At 31.3% G+C, this 21,875-nt stretch overlaps 1 protein-coding gene and 1 long non-coding RNA gene across 2 annotated transcripts; one reads left to right on the top strand and one right to left on the bottom strand.

Moving 5' to 3' along the window:
- The first annotated feature begins 610 nt into the window (after positions 1-610).
- Positions 611-7,470, top strand: LOC141672160 (uncharacterized). Its single transcript, XR_012555370.1, has 2 exons — positions 611-7,095; positions 7,239-7,470. It is a non-coding gene; the product is annotated as an uncharacterized LOC141672160 (long non-coding RNA).
- Positions 7,471-15,941: 8,471 nt separating this feature from the next.
- Positions 15,942-16,415, bottom strand: LOC141673826 (uncharacterized). Its single transcript, XM_074480562.1, has one exon. The coding sequence runs from the start codon at positions 16,413-16,415 to the stop codon at positions 15,942-15,944; it is 474 nt and encodes a 157-aa protein (XP_074336663.1).
- Positions 16,416-21,875: the final 5,460 nt, after the last annotated feature.

Here is a 21,875-nt window from a genome sequence, read left to right on the forward strand (position 1 = left end):
AGTATATCAATTAATTTTTATTGAAGTAAATAAAATAATTTTTTTAGAAAATATCATGAAATATTTTAAATTTATACAAATTAAATAAAGTAATAAATTAACTGTAATAATTATAATGAGTGTAATTTAAAAATTTTATGAAATTCATATCATAAAATTAAAAGAATGATGTAAAATGGCCTGGGCTGGGTTGCTGAAATAATTGGGTTGAATGGCTAAAATATGGTTTGTGCGGCTACTATTTTGAAGAAGCGGGAAGCGAAAATTTCAGACAACAATTCAGGGGAAACCAAATTGGGGAAATTACTCCATACTCCCCTTCACTCTTCACTTCTTATTCATCTATGAAATTAGGTAAAAGCAAACTGGTTCAACGAGCAACGGGTTTAGTGTTGGATTCGTGTCACATTAGAGCAACGGATTCTAGGGTTTAAATGGGTGAAGGAGAGAATTTCAATTAGGGTTAGAAAATGATTTTGGTTTAAGCTCTATTACGATTTTAATTTGGATTTCAAATTCTCTTACGGGTTCGAGGTTGGATTCAAGCAATACATTTGAGCAATGGATTCAAGGGTTTCAAGGATCTGTGTTCTATTTTGAGGTATAACTGCTGTGCTGTATTTTATTGAAATTTTATCCCTCACTCTATCTCTCTCTCGTCTCTTTCACTTTATCTCTCTCTCTCTCTTTCATTCTTTGCTAGACAGGTTTAATATGATTAACTAAAATTACATATGCTTTATGTCTTGGACAGTATAGTATGGAAACACTTATTTTAGATTAGGCAGGAGGTTAAATCATTGTGTTTTGCTCTGCACAGTTCTTGTCTTTATAAATTCCTTAATTTGGTATCCTAAATTATATTTATAAAGGAACAAACTAAATAATCTTATGGCGGCATGTATGCAGGTGTTATTTAAACCATCTTTATTTATGTGCAGAAAGCTAATTTTCTTGTTTGTTGTTTATTGCTGTTTGTCATATATTTAATTATGTAGTTCATGTTATTACTCAGGGCCTTAATGACCCAGAATGCAAGTATGTTACAATTTACTTATGTTTATTTTAGTTTTAATGACCCAAAATGCATACTTTCTCATCCTAGTCCAATTTAGATCACTTTTTAATTCATAACTAGAAAGAAACTGGCACTTGCAATTCTCTCAGGGATATTTTTGAAATATGTCTATGCCGCCCCCTTTAAACAAGCTCTCTTGTTCACTTCCCCTCTCTTCTGTGCATTCGCTTGACCCTGATTCTGCTGATGGTTTCCTTTATTGTCTTGCCTCTTGTTCACTTCCCCTTTCTTCTGTGCATTCCATCCTTTCTGAAATCTAATTCTCTTTACGTTTCTATCTTGCTGGTATCCTGATTCTGATCCCTCCCTCTGATGAAATACTTTCCTCTTCTTATTATCTCTTTCCTTTCTGGATTGTGCTCCATTACCTTCAATCAATGCCGCCTTCTGAACTACCCCAGCGTAGGTACCAATCTCAAACATCCACACTCTATCTCGGATCCAATATTCGAGCCCTTGTTGAAATCTCTCAGCCTTCTATTCATTAATATTCACATATTTGGTCACAAATCTTGATAATTCTGTAAATTTCTTCTCATATTCCAAGACTGTCATACTTCTTTGCCTCAATTCCAGAAATTTCAACTCCATCAGTTTCTACATATACCGGGGGTAATATTTTTCCAAAAATAACTCCTTAAACCTAGTCCAAGTAACTGGTTGAACTTCTTCCAAAACTTTGACTGAATCCCACCAATAAATCGCTTCTTCTTTTAAGAAATATGTGGCATATATGGTCTTCTGTTCTTCCCTGAGTCGAACCAATTTGAAAGATCTCTCCATTTCTCTTATCCAAGTGTTGGCTATAACCGGATCAGTGGTGTCATAAAATGAAGGTGGGTTCACACTCTGAAAGGTTTTGAAAGTCACAAATTGTTGAGGTGGCTCTGGTGGATCTGGTTGATGGAAAGTGAGAATAAATAAATCACTTCAAAAAGAAGAAATAATAAAGAAAAAAATTTGATATGATTGGGAGCAACTATATTCGTACTTAAGATGGCCGATATTAGTACTATATAGTCTACAACACATAATTGGGTGGCGTCCCACCAGACTTTTATCACAAAGACAAATAGTCACACCATATGCATCGTCTCTCTCAATCGGATGACAACAAAAATTGGAGGAAACAAATTATACTAAAAGAGAGTAAGTAGTATAAAACAAATTCATACTACCTTAGGAATCAATAAAATTTATACTTTTAATGTATGAAAAAAATAATTTATTCATTGATTGCTTCTCGGAAGTTTCTTAGACACATACTCACATTCCTTTCATAACTGAATAGGGTTTGAATTTAAGAGACAACATCATGGTTCCGAAGGGAAATAAGAAAACTACATAGTTCGAAGGATATAACAATATAAAGGATAGCCAATTGGGAAATGAAATAGGAAATTTGGCTCCTAATTCATCCTAACGGTCATCTTCCTAAGCCTCCTCGTTATCATCTCGTGCTAAGGGAATCTCTTTCCACTGCTCCCCCTGAAGTACCTTCATGATGCCCTGAAGTTCATCTGCTACCATCTGGATGGTGTACTGGCTGTTGCGGTCACGGTGTGCTGGCATCTCCCTGAGCTTAGTGTTAACGAACTGTGTTAAGGACTCGAGTATCGTAATCAACTGTGCCCTATGTTCCTCCTTAAGCTGAGTATCATCCCGAAAAGCTACATCCAGACGCTCCATAAGTCGGTCGTACTTCCCTTGAAGCCTATCAAACTGGAGCCTCAAGCCAGTGTACACGGAGAATGCTATAATGTCAGATGGCGCCGAGGACGAAGAAGAATGCATTTTTTGTTGAGAAACAATATATACGAAGGAAAATATTAGCGACTTACTCGAATAATATCTACTTACACTCTCGTATTACCTATATATATATCCAATAACCTATATGGACTGTTCAGGGACTCTAGACCTTAGCTCTAATACCAACACCCATCACAGCCCCAAAATAACACTAACAAAATACAACTGAATAAATACAGAGTTATTACAAACGGCTGTTAACAACAAGATCCAGGATCGCAAAGGTTCAGTGTTTGAATAGTCCAACACTACAACTATTACAACTTATATAGCTACCGGCCCTCACATGAACGCCAACTATACTACCGGGGCTCTCACATAAGCCTCAGCATCTCCTCCGGTAAACTTACGAGCACTCTGCTTGAATCTAACCATACTTGCTAGCTGAAATATCATGAATGAAAAACAAGTAGTGAGCCAAACGCTTAGCAAGGTATATCATAAGACATAATTTAACATCATAGCAATTTATAACTGGAAATTGAGGTGTATGGCATCATTATTCAAGTCAAAATATTTGTAACCAAATCATTGCTCAAAATCATTTTATGACGCTACGGATTACATCCGGTGATCATCTGCGAAGTAATCCCGAACCTCGCTGGGTTCTAAACAATTTAATGAGATCCCTAGGCATCTTTTAAGCTTAATATTATAAGTGTGAAAGAGACTTGCATCTTAGTCCAATTCACCAATCTCAAGAAAACATTCCTTTATTTAAAAATCAATTATCTTTTATAAAACTGATGCCAATGAGAACTTTACAAAGATCTAAACAAAGGGGCTTAAATCATCAACCAAGGATTCGAGTTATGAAATTCTTATCAGAACAATTTGACTTCTCCTTAGCAGAGTTTTCAAATATGGACAACAAAGGTTTGACAACCAGGGAAGAAAGTATTGAAAAAGAATCATAACGTTATTCAACAATATAGAGATCTCAAATTTTGAGGGTTATATATGGCATATATATAGTGACAAAAATTGGGTATGATTATAGGGATTTATGTAAATAGTTGGTAACTTGGAGGTGTGAGAGTGAAAAGGGATAACGGTTAATCAAGAGAGATTACATAATCAAGGCAAATGAAGTATTATAGTTTATAAGGGTGTCTCGAAATGGCCAAGACATTCGATTTAAGTCAAAGGTAGGTACTAGTTCGAATTGGAACAAAATAGTGATAAGGGTATGATTTTATAAATGCATACATAGACTTAAAGCAAGCCCGATAATCGTAAGCATGGCATAGAATTTGCAATATCTCAATCTAAAATCAGAGTATTTGTAACGATGTATCATGGTGACAAAAATATTAATGAACATTATACGAGCATGCTATCATAAATCAAGGGAGTGGTTCAGAACACTTGCAACACATCTTAATAGTTCAGAATAATTCCCAATATACATCTCGAGAGGGTCAAAGGACACTTGAAATAAACATAAGTTGAATACGGGAATACTTGCATCATATCTCAAGAAAGGTTTAGGACACTTGCCTTAAGAAGGCTGGACTAACTCTCGTCTTGATCGTGGAAGCAACCGGGAGCACTACTCGACTTTGACGGCAAGCTTACTATCTTATCCTGAGCCTACACAAAATATTATACCTCATCAATATACACTCTCACAAAATCACCATCCTAGTTAGAAAATTCAAGTCATAGTGGTATTTAGGCCTACTTTCACGTTTGATTCTTAGTATTCACATAATAGCATCAAGTCCCAAGTAGTCATTTAGGAGCACATAACACATTTAATCACATAATATATTATTGAAAACATAGTGCACTAATAAGTAATGAATGATCTCACTCCCCCAACACAATGACTCGAAATGCTCTACTAGTCTAGTGCATCCCAACTATCTCTCCAAACTCGAAGTTCCCTATCAAGCCAAACCTCATTTAACTTGACCACAACCCTGGCCTAACCTCCTACTAACCTCTAAATACCATAAGAAATCAATGGTCAACTCAGGCCTTACCTCTAAAGACTTAAAAACTAAATGCAAAGTCAAAGTGCTCTTAAGTGCGACACCTAGGTGACATCAAATGGTTTCTAGTGTCATTGAACCTTCTTCCACTCAAAGTTTGCTACTCAAATTACTACACTGGAATATCAGAACCTAAACCTAACTTGTGCACTTGAAATGACACCAAGGTCCACCCTAGGCCTCCTTGGGCCTACTCCCAATGTTGACTCTCCCCTGATCCAGCAACACTTAAACTACCCTGTTTTGATCTCACTTTATACCCTTGGTTTTAACTCTAAACTACCAAAATATGGCTTGTAAACCTCCCACATACTCCCTAGTATCAGTGCTAATTGAGGCCTAATGAGGGCCTAGCCATAACACCACTTTATGACCTCCAAACTACACCCAACCTAAATTGTCCCCTATTTCGGCAGATTTAGTGTTTTCGTGTGTGCACCTCACTAAATCGTAGGTTTTCTTTAATCTATGGCTTCTGGACTCAAGTATAACCCAATTCCCAACTCTCTGCAGCTCGGGCCTACCAAGGCCTAAGAAATGCCCATTCAAAACTCACCTATAACTAGTGTGCAAATCTGAAAAAACCAAGTATCCTACTCTAATCCTTCTACCTTAACTCCCACTTTAAAACCAAGAAATCAACCTTAACCCAAGAAATCCTACTGCACTAATACCCTTGGGAGACCATTCATACCCTAATACACCTCCATGCAAACAATTTACTACAATCAATTCAAGTTAACAATTTATCACGATTTCGGCTAAACATGAAAGATCATTTCTTACAAATTCGACTTTAAACAGTTACCCAATACTAGTAATCATGCACAATATCTTACCTTAACTAATTTTAGCAAATTAACATGTCAACAACTCTTATTATGCACAAACAAATTCGAATTTCAAGAGTTTAATCATGCATGCATGATTTTGAATATAGTAGCAAAAGTATCATGGTTTTCCATCAAAATCTCATCTTAAAACTAACATGCAACACTAGAAATGGCCGTAAAATGAATGATCACTAACATGCAAAAAGTTTTATCAAGTTTCTTTTACAAAAATACATAATACTAGCACATAAGTAATATATCTCATGGAGAAGCCTTAGATTCACAAGAATCAAGGTTTTTCTCTTTGAGTTTAAACAAAAACACAACATGCAACCATAAATCATCAACTTTTAAGCATAAGAATCTTTGGGAAATAAGTAAACTAATCATGGGAAGTGAAATTATACTAGAAGAGGGTGATAAATTGATGAAAATGGGGGGGTCAGGGTGTTCGGTCGAGAGGGAGAAGAAGGAGGGAGAAGAGAGAAAGAAAAATGGGTGGAGTGGAGTGTGGTGGTGTGTTTGAGTGTTAAAGTGAGTTTTAATCATCCATTTTTACTTTTATACACATGTTTGCATGCAAGGTTAATTGAGTAATTTGGCTAGTGGAAGAGTGGTTAGTGGGGTTGGAAATTCCAATGGTACCCTTGTCTTTTTATTGGGAGTAAAATGCATGCATGAGTATCTAGGTAATTTTCTAATTATTGATCAAATTAATTATAAAGAATATTTTTTATAAAAAAATATATAATTTCAAAAATTACAAGAGTGGTGTCATAAAATAGCTTAAATTTTTAGAAATTTATAAGATCGTTTTTGAAATTTATTGATGAAAATATTTTTAAAACATTTTTTCTCAAAATAAGAAATACACTCTATAAGTCACATTTAAGAGTAAATAATACACTTCTTGTTTTCAAAATTCTTAAATAATTTAACACAATTATTATGCATCAAACCAATAACACAAACATATATCTATAAATTTTTTTATTAACGACTAAATCATAATTGTAGAATATTCAATTAACTAATACATGAAATTCCGGTTGTAACAACAAAAGTACATGACCGTAATTTAGTGTCGGTGTTGTGTCTACCCCTTGGGTACACGACATGATACGAGGTACACGAAATAAATAAATAAATTACTATTTATAATATAATTATAAAATGATACTATACAAACTGCAATAGAAGTCAATATACTAAAAACTATACTACACAGTCCACAAACAGTCGTGTAAAGTAAACACTCTAAATAAACTTTAGGGTTAGGAAATCAAAGGAGCTGCCGCAAGCAGCTTTCAAGCACGCAACTCTCTTCAGTGGGAATCGAAAAAATATGGACGAAGATCCAAACTCAAATGATCTGGTACTATTCCTTATTACCATTTATCAGTCATCTAATTTATTACTTGTTTGATTTTGATTTGATTTGTTTGAATCTTGTATTCAAATGACCAGGTAATTCTTGTTGTTTGTTTAATTATTTATTTCATCTTATGATTTATACAGCAATATGAATTAAAATGCGACGGATCAGAGGGAGAATGAAGACACCGAAATTAGACCAACAACGAAAAGTTTTGTGAAGCCACCGAAAATCGAAGATTGTGGAGTTTTGCTGCTGCTGATTGAAGATTGTGGAATTGAAGATTTTAATATTTTATGTACTAATTCGTATTACAGTTTGTGTTTGTGTCGTGTACATTTCATGCTTTCGTTTATTCGTTTAATTTTTTTATCATTTCCTTTTCGTGTATTTGAAAAGCAATGTACAATTGTTCGTGTCATGTTTGGGCATTTTCCAATCGTATCGTGTTCGTGTTTACAGATCGTGTACACGACTTCAAATCGTGCCGTGTTCATGTCTACCCATCAAGTACATGAAACACAAAAATACACGACACCATTATACATGACACTAATGATTTTCCGGGTCTAGCAATCCATCCAACACATACATACACTTGAATTCATGAATTCATGGTACACACTTTTGCTCACAATGCATGTACAACTAAGCCTTTGGACACACATGTACAATGGTCATACAGGGCTATCCTCTCGGCCAAATGATAAAACGAGCTATGTGTATTAAAAGGTGGGTAATCAGGGCCTTCACCTAACATTCAAAGAATATTACCCTTTTAGACGATTTTATCTTGTTTTAGATTTATTTATTTTTTACTATTAATTACATAAATGACTATTATTTTAGGCATTTGATATCCAATATATAATCATAGAATCAAGGCGTAAAAACACATATTAGAACAACTCCAACCCAAATATTGTAAGTTTTAGCATAAAATTAACTTCAACCTAATATTATAATAGTGTAAAAGTTGCACCAAATGAATAATAATTTGGTGTCAAGAGTATATTTGGTGTAAATTTTACATCAGTTTGATGTAATTCATAATTGTTATTATACCCTTATCATTATTAATAAAAACAAATTTATTTCCATCATATCCCATTTATATTCTATTATATCCAAACAAAGTATACACTTTAGGAAAAGTAAGTATATTATATCTATATTTAGACATTTAACGTAAAATATGGTGTAAATGAGTTGGAACTTTTTTGTAAATGCTGTAATTTTGACATTAAAACAGGACGGGAGAAGTATATTATAATTTTCATGAACAGTGTAGTAGTAAACATAGTAACCATAATCCCTAAAAAAATAAACATAGAATTTTTATAAAATATATTATAATAATTATACAATAGATATGTGAGAAAGAGAGAGATTAAAAAGAGAATATTGTATTCATTGAAGTGTACATTATCATGCTCACATACGGTGTGTAATTATAAGCTTACAAGTGAAAGGTTACAAGTACATAAAAGGTCAAGAGTCATGTACATAGAAAAAGTCAAAAGTCTAGAATTAAAGATTTGGAAAACCAAAGGTCTAAAGGCCAAAGGACATCCACATTATTCATAACACTCCCCTTTGGATGTCCGTCATATGAAGCAATGTTCCTTGGATATCCGTTATATGAAACAATGTCTTAATATAGCCTTACTGGAAAAACCCCGTGGGAAAAAAAATCCAGTGAAGGGAGAAGAACATTATTTCATAATGCGCACATGATGCTGCCTCATTAAAAACCTCACCAGGAAAACCCTGTGGGATTAACCATGGCCAAGGAAAAAAAGTGCAGCGCACATATGTCTCCCCATGATATTAAGGTCGCATAAAATCTTTAAGTTGACGAGACTATTGATGTAAAACTTCTGAATGTACCGGTTTATAACGCCTTTCCAAATATTCTGTATCGTCCATTGAGTTGTGTAGCTAGCACATTATAAAGTTTGTATAACTTCAATCCTGCTAAATAAACTACATCTTATAATGCCATGTCGAATCACTATCATATACGTATATGACCATTCTCATGAGTTTCCAGAAGCACAATTTATATTAGAAGTCCCTGCAATTGTTAATTTCATTATATTCCAAAAAAATAACATCTCCAATAATATGTGAATACATATTGAATTGAGACTCGAATTATGTGAGTCAGAGTAAACACTTTGCACCTGCAAAATCAATTTAAATTTTTTTCGAAGAGGTTAGTAGAGATTAAATAAAAATTTCTTTATGTACCTTTAAGATAAGTATGCCTTCATCTTGGACTAGTTTTAAAGTATACTAGTAATTAATTAAACGTAATGAGACATGTATAAAAATAAATCAATATCTTACTGCAATATGATATATGGTACTTTTGGACCAAGAATTTTCTTTACAATTTTCATAGTGGTGATTGTCATCTTCCTTCAAGGAATAAATTATAAGTCTGAATATTGTATGATCTCATGTTATTAGTGTATAATCATGTATTTATAATCCTTCCAGGAATTTAATATAATCGAATTTTATAAGTCGTAATTTATTAGCATTCTCAGTAAAATATTTTAGCCTCCACTCAAAAGTGTTTTCCCCTTCAAAACATGCATTGTTCTACAGAAATTCTGAAGTGATAGACAAACTTCAGAACTTACAAAATGAACTCAACAATCCCAATGTATTTTGATTATGAGGTGAAACTCATTCGAATGTTAATTAGAAATACATTCTAATTTCCATCCACTCTGGCCAGATAGTTACATGAGTTATCACCTATCACATTTCATATAACCCTCAAAAAATATTAGTAGGTTTAATAAATCATCATAATTCCCATACGCCTTCTTATACTCGTACATACTCTGATGTATAAAGTATAATTTGATAAATATTAAATAAAGCATCAATATATTTGATAAAATTTTATGTCGGACTACTGGTCTGAAACCCTTAAGAATTTGATGGGACTAGTTCTCAAGAACTTGATTTACCGCTTCCAGCGATTTAGATCCTTCAGAAATATTTTTATTTAAACATTTGTCAAGTGGGTAATATATAAATCAAATCATTCGTATAATGCTAGACTATCATGTAATTATATCCACTACACATTTTTTTATTCTCTTCTTAATCATTACGAGGTCATTGTGTAACTATCTGATATTTAAATCTCATATATTGCATATTTTCAATTTGTTATCACTACAATATTCATGTTTATCCCACTGACTATGTGGACTGCAGTTTCAAATAGTTCTTATAGCGCGCTTGTTGCACAACTTTTGGTGTGCAAACTACAAGTCCTAATAACATTTTTCTTTGTAATAGATTTTGCCTCAATCATTTTTTTACATTCTTGGCCAATTTATTTTGTGATCCTCATTTTTCATCCATAACCTCAAGTGTCAAATATTTTCGACGTCAAATTGAGTAATTATTTCATTTATTTTAGATATGACATAATATATTGAGATCTCAAAAAATTTTCAGGTACCTTTATATTTTCTTTCTTTTGTCAATTCTAAAGTCTCTTCTAGAGATTATTCAAATGTTATCCACTGTTTGATTTATTCATTATAAACCACCGCTCCATTTTTTTCAAGAATTTTTATTAATGGAACTTATGAGCTTATCACGCTTCTGGCGTTCTTGATACACATTAAAAGATTGAGGTTATCCTTATGGAATAATTTTATTTGGAGTATTAATAGCTTATATATATGATATAGTAACTTATTTTGGTCAGCAGATATGTCTGGCAATTATTGAAACATATGAGTGAATATATCCTATAAACTTCTGGTTCATATTCTTTACTACGAGGACCACGATGAGGCAAATATTTAAGCTTATATGTTCACCAGCTATTTTTTTCTCCCTCTGATTTTGGGAAAACGAACTCATTAAACTGATTCATAAACATAAACATGTATATGGCTATAAACTGATAACCAAAAATTTATAATGAACAACAATCGATTTAATTGTAGTGGTGAAACAATTTGAGCTAACCAAAATTTTTTCACGTTGGGGAGAAAGAACTAGATGGAAATATACGAATCAATATGTGCCATAAGATATTTGATAATTTTGAATGGGCGATAAATTTACAAACATCATAAACATGAGTATTCTTGATGATATAATTAACTAAAAGAATCAAAATCACAAACTTCAGGTTGTGAATAACAACTAGGCATGTAACCATATCTTAATGCTCCACATTTAAAGATATACAATTCACTTTCAGAAATATATTTTTTTTGGTGATCAATTATCCTTATAATCAAATATCATATATATAATTAGAAAAATCTAGTGGTTCTTCAATGAACGTCCATACAAAATTTCAATTACTGCTCGCATATTTATAAAGTCGGGATTATTAGCCTATAATTATATATTTTTTCAGTAAACTTATGGTTTACTCTAATGTATATTTCACATAATTTTAGATATATAAAATTGGTGGAAAATTTAAAAACTTCCTCCAAACTACTTTAGTGCCTTAATAAACTTAAGACTTTAAGGCACAACTATCATTTATTTTTTCTATATGATCGATTATTCACCAAAAGTTTTATTTCTTTTTCTAATCACTTGGGAGAGTATATAATGTTTGATTCTCCCCCGTCTTTCCTTTTTTTAAATATTTACTTAAATATACGATAATAATAAAGATGCTCTTCTGGAGCCTTCTATCTAATATAATGAGTCATTCAATATATACAACGCTCCCCCTTTGGATGGCTCTCATTTGATGTATAGTATTAACACGCATGTGTTCATATTCGGGAGATCGTAACTATGCTACAAGAAAGTTTAAAAATATTGTATTTCTTAATATTGTCATATTCACTTATGGGAATGGTGTGGACTACTTGCTTATGTTCATATACTGGATACTACAAAGATCAAAATATTAACTCATAATTAATAACATTTTCCAGTATATAGTATATTCAGGATACATTTCATCTCACAAAATTTAAAATTTTATTGTATCCAAAAATTAAGAATGTCACTATAATTTATATATATTTACATCCTTCAGGAATATTATAAATCATAACTCATTTTTCTTCATTTTTTTCAATGTTAATAAATATTTTGATAAAAATGCTTAAACATATGATATTTTTTGTTATTGATGTTCCTCGATGTCGTACTTACGACAAATCATCTAAAAATATCCTTCAGAGAATCTATATGACCAAACACATCAAAAATGTGTCATACAAAAAGTTCGTGTTCATATTCACAAAATTTCTCGTTATTATTTACAAAACTTATAATTATCATCAATCAAGTATATTTTTTGTGTGTAATATAAACAGTGTTGAACTCAAGTTTCGGTGAAACTATTTGTTACAAATTACAATATCTAATATCAATTAAACATAAAATAAATGTATAGTGTTACCATGTATCATATACATCACAAACAAAACTACACAAAAATACTTATGATATTAAACTACCATTTATCCGATCATGCATAATACATAAAAATATATACTAACATATGCAAAAAAAATATCATAGTAGTGTGAACATATTTTATGTGTAAATGGGTCATAAGATGTTTCATCTAAATAATAATAATTAATTTTTATTGTATTAATGTAAGCCTCATATCGCCTCTTAGTATGTTTTCACCAAAGACATATTGCATCAATTATAAAATTTTTGCGGGAATTGTAAAAAGGGCATAAGACATACACATATACAAGCTCATATCTGGATAATATGATAATCATGTAAGAACACATTTAAATTTGAAAATTAAACTTTTGCGAACATACCAACATAATTGTATGTATTGAAACTCAAATCACTATCTTACTCTAAAATTAATAACACAATATACATTTATAAAAGCAGTTTTGACAAAAATAGACAATTTATAACATCCACACAATTTTATTTGGAAAGATGCAAATTACGAAGTTATAAATAACTTTAATCTTGAAAAAATGCTATGACTCATGAAAATAAATATATGATTGATATAAAATGTGATCAATCAAAATATAATTTAATTAAGTTATTGACTAGATTGTTGTTTAATATTTTATTAAAAGTAAACACCTAAAATGGTTGTAAAATATTATCACAAATAAAATTTCTCGAGACGATCTTTCGATTTGGTATTATACTAGATTTTTAGATGTGATTCAGTGTTATATGAAAGATGTACTTATTCCAAAGTCACATCAATAATTTATGTATATCACATAATTTGACATATTAAAGGAAGGAATTTAATAAAATTATTAAAAATATTATGTAAATAAATTATTTTTTGGGAAAGTCCAAAATGATTCAATTTTTGAGATAAAAAAGATCAACATGACTTTTACGGGCACAACTAAAATATGAGGATTTATAAAATATCATGATAAAAATGAAGAAGATGAAATACATGTGTATCTTCTAATCTTAAAAATCATGGTCATTTTTCTACGGTTGTCGATTTTTCATTTTGATAAACTTTTGCGGTTTTACTTTCAATTGAATATAGGAAGAAGAAAAAATTTCAACCTTCGATCATAAGCACACCTCATATCTTGTAATGGAACAAACCTTAACTTTAAGCACTTGAATTTTGCTGCCAAACAAACCTTCAAGTTTAGTCTCCTCAAATAAAAATACACCATCAAACTAATGAATCTAAGAGCATATCGTATTGATGACGTGTTATGAAATATATATAATAAAAATATTATAATTATTATATAATAGATACGTGAGAAAGAGAGAGATTAAGAAGAGAATATTCTATTCATTGAAGTGTATATTATCATGCTCACATATGCTTATTTATAGGCGTACAAGTAAAATGTTACACTTACATAAAAGGTATAAAGGTCAAAGGACATCCACATTATTTTTTTTTTGCTAATTGATAACACACGCGCACGACAGTGATCGAACTCCTGACCTCCCGCAACGGGGGTAAAAAACTCAACCACTGCACCAACACTTTGTTCGCGACATCCACATTATTCATAACAAAAATCTAATATTATTTTTATTTTTATTTTTATTTTTGACAAACACAAAGCAAAGTTTTTTTTTTGCTAATTTTCAAACCAGAGAGTTACATATACTAATGTTGATGAAATTAAGAGAGCGACCAATCAAGCCGTGCTCGAATGCTTGTGGTTTGTCAAAGTCGGACTCACAGTCTCACACTCTCTATTTTAGTGCAAATACAATTTATCAGACACCATCAGCGCCTTATCAACACTACTCTCCCCACAACCAAACTGTCCCATGATTCTCTCCTTGCACTTCACCATCCAAATCCCATCCCATAAAATCAAACTCATCATTTGGATATACATTTGGTGTGGCAAATTTTAAAACAATGCGCTTCATTAATCACTGACTGACTCGCTCTGTGGTTCATAATCTAATCAAGAACATCACCGCTATCGGAAATACTATCTCACCCCATTGATAACAACTTCTGTTCTTCACTATCCCGTAATTTCTCTCCTTGCAATTCACCATCCAAATCTTCTAAGCTTCAGCAATCCCATAGCAGAGTATCTAACTCATCATTTTGATATAAAATCGTTCACATTATTTTCAACCATTGTGTTTTGTTCCTGTGTGTCAATAATTTCTCTCCTGCTACCTCACAATCAAGATTTAAGTTATCCCAATCGCATCCCAGAGTTTCTAATATATCATTTGGATATAAACTTGGTGTATCACCACTTTCAGAATTAAACATTAAATTTTAGCTCACTTTTTGACTGCACTGTAACATTGTCTCCTATGAGCCAATTTTCAATGATTTTTTTTAGTTAGTCCTTGACAACGTACGTAGGATTAAACAAACACACATGAGTATATAAAATGTATTCATCGATCATGAGTTGTATGATGGTCAGGAAATTTGATGATTGTTTCATTTCAGTCAGTAGAGAGGTTGACTTTCTTCTTGTCTGATTTCAAGTAATTAACCCGTCTCAGTCTGCAACGCTTTCTGCACGTAAGTAATCCTTGATGACATGAGCCAGCACACATATATTAGTACCATACATGCATATAACAATAAGTTACTATGATAATTAGCCAAAAAAAATACGAAGAGTCAAGATCAAAATCAATATCCTTGAGTTTTAACACGACACAACGGAATTTGACATGTGGCACACCTAATACTGGACCATAATTTGTTAAAAGTTTCAAAATCTGAAAATGGCTCACATTGACCATAATAATGGCTCCAACAAAGTCTATGTAAACAGCGATGACTGAAAACCAACCTTTTAGCATAACAGCAGCCAACAGTTAAATCTGTAGATCTTGTCCAATGACAAATCTCAGAGAGAAAATTTTCGTGATGAAATCCAACAATTAGAAGTTAGATGTATTGGTGACTGCAAGAAGATATTGCAAGTTGCAACAAATAAAATAAGGACACTAATAATTAATTTTAAAACACTATAACAGACTAACAGCGAGCTACAAAAATAGTTTAAAAACATATGCGACTATTTAAAGATCAGGAACTAATAATTAGTCATCTCCCATCTATGCTAAATCAGGCTTTAAAATTAACTTGCCGTTCTGATACAAGAACTGGTTACATCAAATCTCCACTTAGCTTTGTAAGCATCAAGTGCTTGAGAAATTTCACCATTATCTTTAAATTAACTTTTTCTTCTGGTACAAGAATCGGATAAATCAAATCTCAACTTAACTTAGTAGGCATACAGTACTTGAGAAACTCACCATCATCTTCAGCCATCAAAAAATTAATTTAATTCTCGACTTTACGACAGATTCACTAATTTATCTGGTGGGCAATGAATCTCATCCTTATGTCTCTTCTATTTGAAAGTGTATTCATCAAATCTCAACATCCCTTGGTACGCCTCCACTACACCAGGAACTTTATCTTTATACGGAGTTACAAAGTTTATGATGAATTTTCTATCAGTCATCGCCAATATTGTCGATAACATGTAGCTCTCACTAGTGTTGGATTTTGAGACCAAAACTTCCAGAACTGAACATCTGGGGATAGTCCTCTTCTCTAAGCTATAACCGAGAACAGATGGGTAACTTGACAGCCTAAACGGTGTCCACTGCAATTTATTCAGAAAGAATTCCATTTTTCCAGTAATTGTCTTCTTATTATAAAGCATTAGTCCAGGCATTTTCTTAAACATGGAAAGTATCTCATGATTGGAGAAACCCAAGCTTTGAAACAACGCACATCTAGATTCCCAAGTTGAGTCGGGGGTAAAACACAATGCCCGTAACGCATGATTAAAATACGAAGAGTCGAGATCAAAATCCATATCCTTAAGTTTTAACACGTCATAACGGAATTCTTCATGTAATGTACCTAATACCGGACCATAACTTGTTAAAAGTTTCAATATCTGGAAATGGGACACATTGAGTGCACGGAGAAACTCAATATTTAACAAAAAAAGATTTTGGAAGGTTTTGATTTAAAATATATGAATTGTGTTGAAGGACAGTAAATGTATTTGGGTAAGAACCCGTAACAGAGTTGAGCAGATTAAGAGAGGGTATCAGATGGGTGGTCAGACTTCTAGTGAGAATGCGCGGATTTTTTGTGATAATAGCAATAACATCAGCCTGAGATTGGGAAATAGAAAACAAAAAATTAAGTTTGGGCTTGATGACTTTTTCTGGATGATACTTACAAAGAATAAAGGGATAAGCGGAAATGATTTTAGTAATACTGGTTATGGGGAATCCAAAGGTTATGAAAAGTTCGGAATGGGCTCTTGGATCAGATGAATCGAAATTAACATATTTAGAAGCAGTAATCAGGGCTTTCTTTGATAATCCACATTTGTTCTCCCAAAATTGATTGATTTCTGCAGTGGGTATGGTTGATTTGGTAGTAAAAGTATGAATAACTGATCTAATTAAACAGTGATTTAATTTGTGATGTTTAAGAATTAGGGTTTGTAAATAGGGAACAAGAATCTTTATAATTAATATGTGGAGGAGAAAACGATTAGATACGGACGGAGGAATAAGTTAAAAAAACATGAAAACAGAAGAAACATACATGGATTCAACAAATGCAAGCCGGATTTTGAGCCATTTCCTCACCATCATTTGGGGGTTCTCTAGCTCACCACCGTCTACACTATCCTCACCTTTTACCAGGGTTTGGATATTCGGATGTATTATAAATTAATTCCCATGTATTAGAAATTAAACTCAATATTATTCGGTTTATTTTGGATATAAGTATAATTCCGTTTTTTCCGAAAATGAATGCACATATTTTGATTGAATATTTTTTTTTTAACAATAGTACTATATTGACAACTATTTTAAAACAATATATTTTTCTGTTAAAAAAATAAACCTGTTACATAGTAATCTTGTTTATGTTTAAACTTTAATTATGTTATCTTTGAAATATTTAATTTCGATAAATAATTAATTTCGTTAAATAAATAAAAATTTATCGATCCCGGTCGTATTCATTTATCGAGATTTAACAGTAGTAAATAATTAAATATCTTGAGAAGGAATGATTTTATTCCTTTGACATTAGAGCAACTCTAAGAATTTGGTCAAAATTTGGACCGAAACCCTATCCAACTCTAACAGTTTATTTTAAATTTCGGTCCAAATAATAAAATATTATTTTATTATTTTAAGCCTTTCTAATTATAAATATTTTATTTTTATATGATATAAGATATAATCTTATATAATTTAATTTGTCATATTAAATTGATAATTTAGTTCATATTGTATTTCATTTATATTCCGTTTCAAATAAGTTTTCTGTGTTGTAATATTTATTTTAATATTTGAATGTGTTAAATAATTAATAATAATATCTCAAATTTATTTAATTACATTTATAAATACCCGCAATCAAAATTTTATGTAATAAACTAAAGCAAATATACTAAAAAATATTATTTTAATCTCGGTCAGATTTAGGTTGTTGGGTGAATTTGGACCAAAATCAATTCAAATTTAGACTTTTAAGCCATTTTTGAAGTTGCTCTTATGCTACAATACGAGGTTATAATCTATATATCTTAATGACTACTACTTAATTTATCCATGGGTAAAAAAAATTACCCATTACCCAAATCCTATATATTTTGCTATATCCATGAACTATTCAATTAGCTTCAATTGACATATCTTAATTACTATTTACCTATTTTTGAATTTCATAATCAATCTATCTATGAAAAATAATTTCTAAAAAATTAAATCATGCATGATTTGCTCCATTCTGTTACATCACTCTTTCAAATTAAATTATGCATGATTGTCTCTCTTCTCTTATATCTCTCTTTTACTTTTTCTCTCACTGTAGAGATCTCTCGAGAGACTGTAATCATCGTCTTCTCAATCTCAATTTGATTTTTTTTTCTTTTTCAACGTCTCTTTACTGTTTCTTTTTTATGATTTTTGTACTGATTCTTTTACTTATATTTATTTTGGTTTGGGTAAAAGTCAATGTTTTGTTGATGAATCTACATCAGTAGTTACAAAATCGCGAAAAAAGGTATAAGTTCTTCTTCTTTTCCAGAATTTTATATTTGTCACAAATTATAGATTTTTTATTCATATATTTGTTGATAAAATTTGTATTTCTTATAGGAGATGGAGAAGGTTGATGTTACTCTTTGTTTGAACTTTTTTTGTGTTGTGTTGATTGTCTTCTTAATCAGTACTATATAATTCTTCTCAAACTATTTTACATATACATGTATTTACTTCCTTTTATCCTAATTTTTTTTGTGCTTAATTTGTTCATCATGTTGGATGAAGTTGATTTTTAATATTTCATTTTATGCCGTTACATTTTCCCTTCTCATTTGTTATCTTTAACTTTTATGGGTCATTTTATTTAATATTATGCACAATTTTAAGTATTTGAACTAATTGTTTAACTATGTTTTCTTTTATATTCATGCAGGAATTAAGATTTTTGTATATGATTTAGGAGGAATGCATACAAGGTGGTTGATGTATATTCTCAGTGATTCATTGATTTTATGATAGTTGACAAATGATATTGACATGTATTAATTTTACAAAATTATGTATTAATTTTTCTATTTTGATAATTATTGAATAATATTTTTTTGAATATAAGCCTTTATATATTGCCTTAAAAAATGAGATAATAATTTGTTTGTGCATCTAACGGAGGGGAAAAAGAGTCGGTCTCTTTGTTTTTTCAATTTTTAGATGTTGGAACTTATTTTGTCGTATATATGATCCGCATCTACTTCGTATGTCATTGTTTGTGCATCTAAGTAAATCAACGGGCGGTCTTGGTCCTATTGAAAATACCAGTAAAAGTGAAGATCCGAATAGAAATGATATGAAGAAAAATAGTCATATTTGGGGTAGTCATGACAATTCTAGTTACAGCAATGTTGATTATTTATTCGGCGTCAAGGACATTCGGAATTTCACCTCTGATGAAACTTTTTTAGTTATGGATAGGAATGGGAACAGTTATTCCATATATTTTGATATTGAAAATCATATTTTCGAGATTGATAGTGGTCATTTTTTTCAGAGTGAACTAGAAAGTTCTTTTTCTAGTTATTGGAATTTTAGAAAGAGAGCTGGAGGGTAACTTTAACGATAATTTAATAGTGATATTGATGGAGGAGATGGCTTTGACAGTTGCTTTGCCATTTATATTAGGTAATTTGATATGTGATAATATAACTACTGACATTGATATTATTAAGCTCAAGTTGATGACGGACTTGAAAGGAATATGTCCTAAGTCCAATCATGTATGAGGATTTAGGAATAACTTTTATGTAATCTGTTTTGATTTCATTGTTATTAATAAAAGACTTGTTTTATTTTTATTACGGGCTTTATCTATTTAAGTGTTTAAATAAGATATACCATAGTTTAGAGTAAAGCTTTTTATGGATTATGATGAGATCATAATAGTGAGACCTAAAAAGATGATAACTCTAAACTTAAATAGTTCCTGGTCATAGGATTACTAACTGGTAATTAATAATCCGCAAAGATCGGTACATACTATGCTTGCTTCATTATGAAGGATGTCTGTTCTCATAGACATTTGTGTGGTGACACTATAGCTAGTATGTAGGTGCTTATTATAGAATAAGTTCACTGAACATGACTCGCACAGCTGAACAACTGATGGAGTTCACTCACGTGTCAGCAGTTGTTCACATAGTGATAGTTGTACAAGTATCCTTAGACTTGAGGTCATCATAGTCATCTTGTGTACACTGAACTATGCTTTGGTTTAGTTCTTAGTCTCCAGGGACAATTATTAGGGCTCTACTGGGTATAGGAATTTGTACACGAAGATAGTGTATGATCAATAAAGGATCTACCCCTTCCAGTGAAGGAAGCTAATGTTCAAGGCTGATCCACTTATGCTAGTTCAGGAATTTCTGGCCAGAGTGAATGAAATTAGAAAGGAGTTTCTAATTTGCATAGAACTACGCATAGTAAATGGTAAGCAAGTGATTAAATTAGATAGGCCTGACACGAGATCCATGCCTTGTATTTAATCGGGACATAGTAGGGTATAAGGAGTTTATTGTACGGTAACTATTCACTGAATAGATTCTTGGTATTCTAAGCAGTGAATTCATATTATCCGGATAGTCGCGATATGCTGAGAAGTATCCCTCACGATGTAGAATAAATGTGATTAATTAATTAATCATATTTAATAAATTAGAGAATTTATATAAATAATGATAAAATAGTTTTATTATTATTTATTTCTACTACCGGCTTAATATTGAACCTACAGGGTCACACCATAAAAAGAGAATGATTTAATGGTGGAGGAATTAATTAATAATGGCTAATAATTATTTATTTGTGAAATACATAATTAATTGGCAAATTTAATAATTGATTAAATGAGATTTAATTGATTATAAATTAATTAAGAAAAGTTCTTAATATTATTAATTAAGGATTTAATTTTTGGAAATTAAATCAAGAGAGAGAATTATTTCTAAAGTGTTTAGAAAAAGGATTAATAATTAAAAGGTGTTTTAATTATTAATGAGAATAATAAATGGGATAATAATAATAATATTTATGGGAAAATTTCAGCTAAAAATTTTGCCTATAAATATACTATTATAGACCCTATTTTTATTGAACCTCAAAAACCCAAAAAGTTTGGAAAACCCAATTCTCTCCACCTCCTTCCTCCTCCTTAACATCGTTTTCTTGGTGGATACCGGTGGAGTGCTTCACACTTGAGGAACAACTGCTAAGGATCTCTGATCGTTGTCTCCGAATTATTTTAAAGGTTAGATTCGATCCCTCGAATTTTTATTCATGATCTATATTCTTTTATTTGGATTTTATATGTGAAAAAGTGTTTTTCCATGCCCCCGCTGCGTTTAAAATCCAACAATGGTATCAGAGCATAGGTTGTATGCATATAGATCTGTGGTAAAAATTTCAGAATTTTATATGCTTGTATGAATTAATTATGATTTTTACAAGTTATATCATGGATTAATTTTGTCTGATGAGAAATCGTTTCTCAGAATAATTTTAAATGTTGATCTGGGTTCTACAAGTGTTGTAGATCGTCTGGGTATTTTTTTCATAATTTTAGGATGTATAGATTTTTTATTATGAATTTTTGAAGTTCTTGTAATTAAATTCGTAATTAAATAAGTATAAATATATGTATATATAATATATATATATATATATATATGTTTGTAATGTATGCTGTTGATTGCTGTCTGTTGATG

The sequence above is a fragment of the Apium graveolens genome, chromosome 7, assembly GCF_009905375.1.
Source record: "Apium graveolens cultivar Ventura chromosome 7, ASM990537v1, whole genome shotgun sequence".
NCBI classification, from domain to species: Eukaryota; Viridiplantae; Streptophyta; class Magnoliopsida; order Apiales; family Apiaceae; genus Apium; species Apium graveolens.

Bases quoted from the DNA above. Each gene is read 5' to 3' on its own strand.
- LOC141673826 (XM_074480562.1), bottom strand. From the start codon at position 16,415: ATGGATTTTGATCTCGACTCTTCGTATTTTAATCATGCGTTACGGGCA.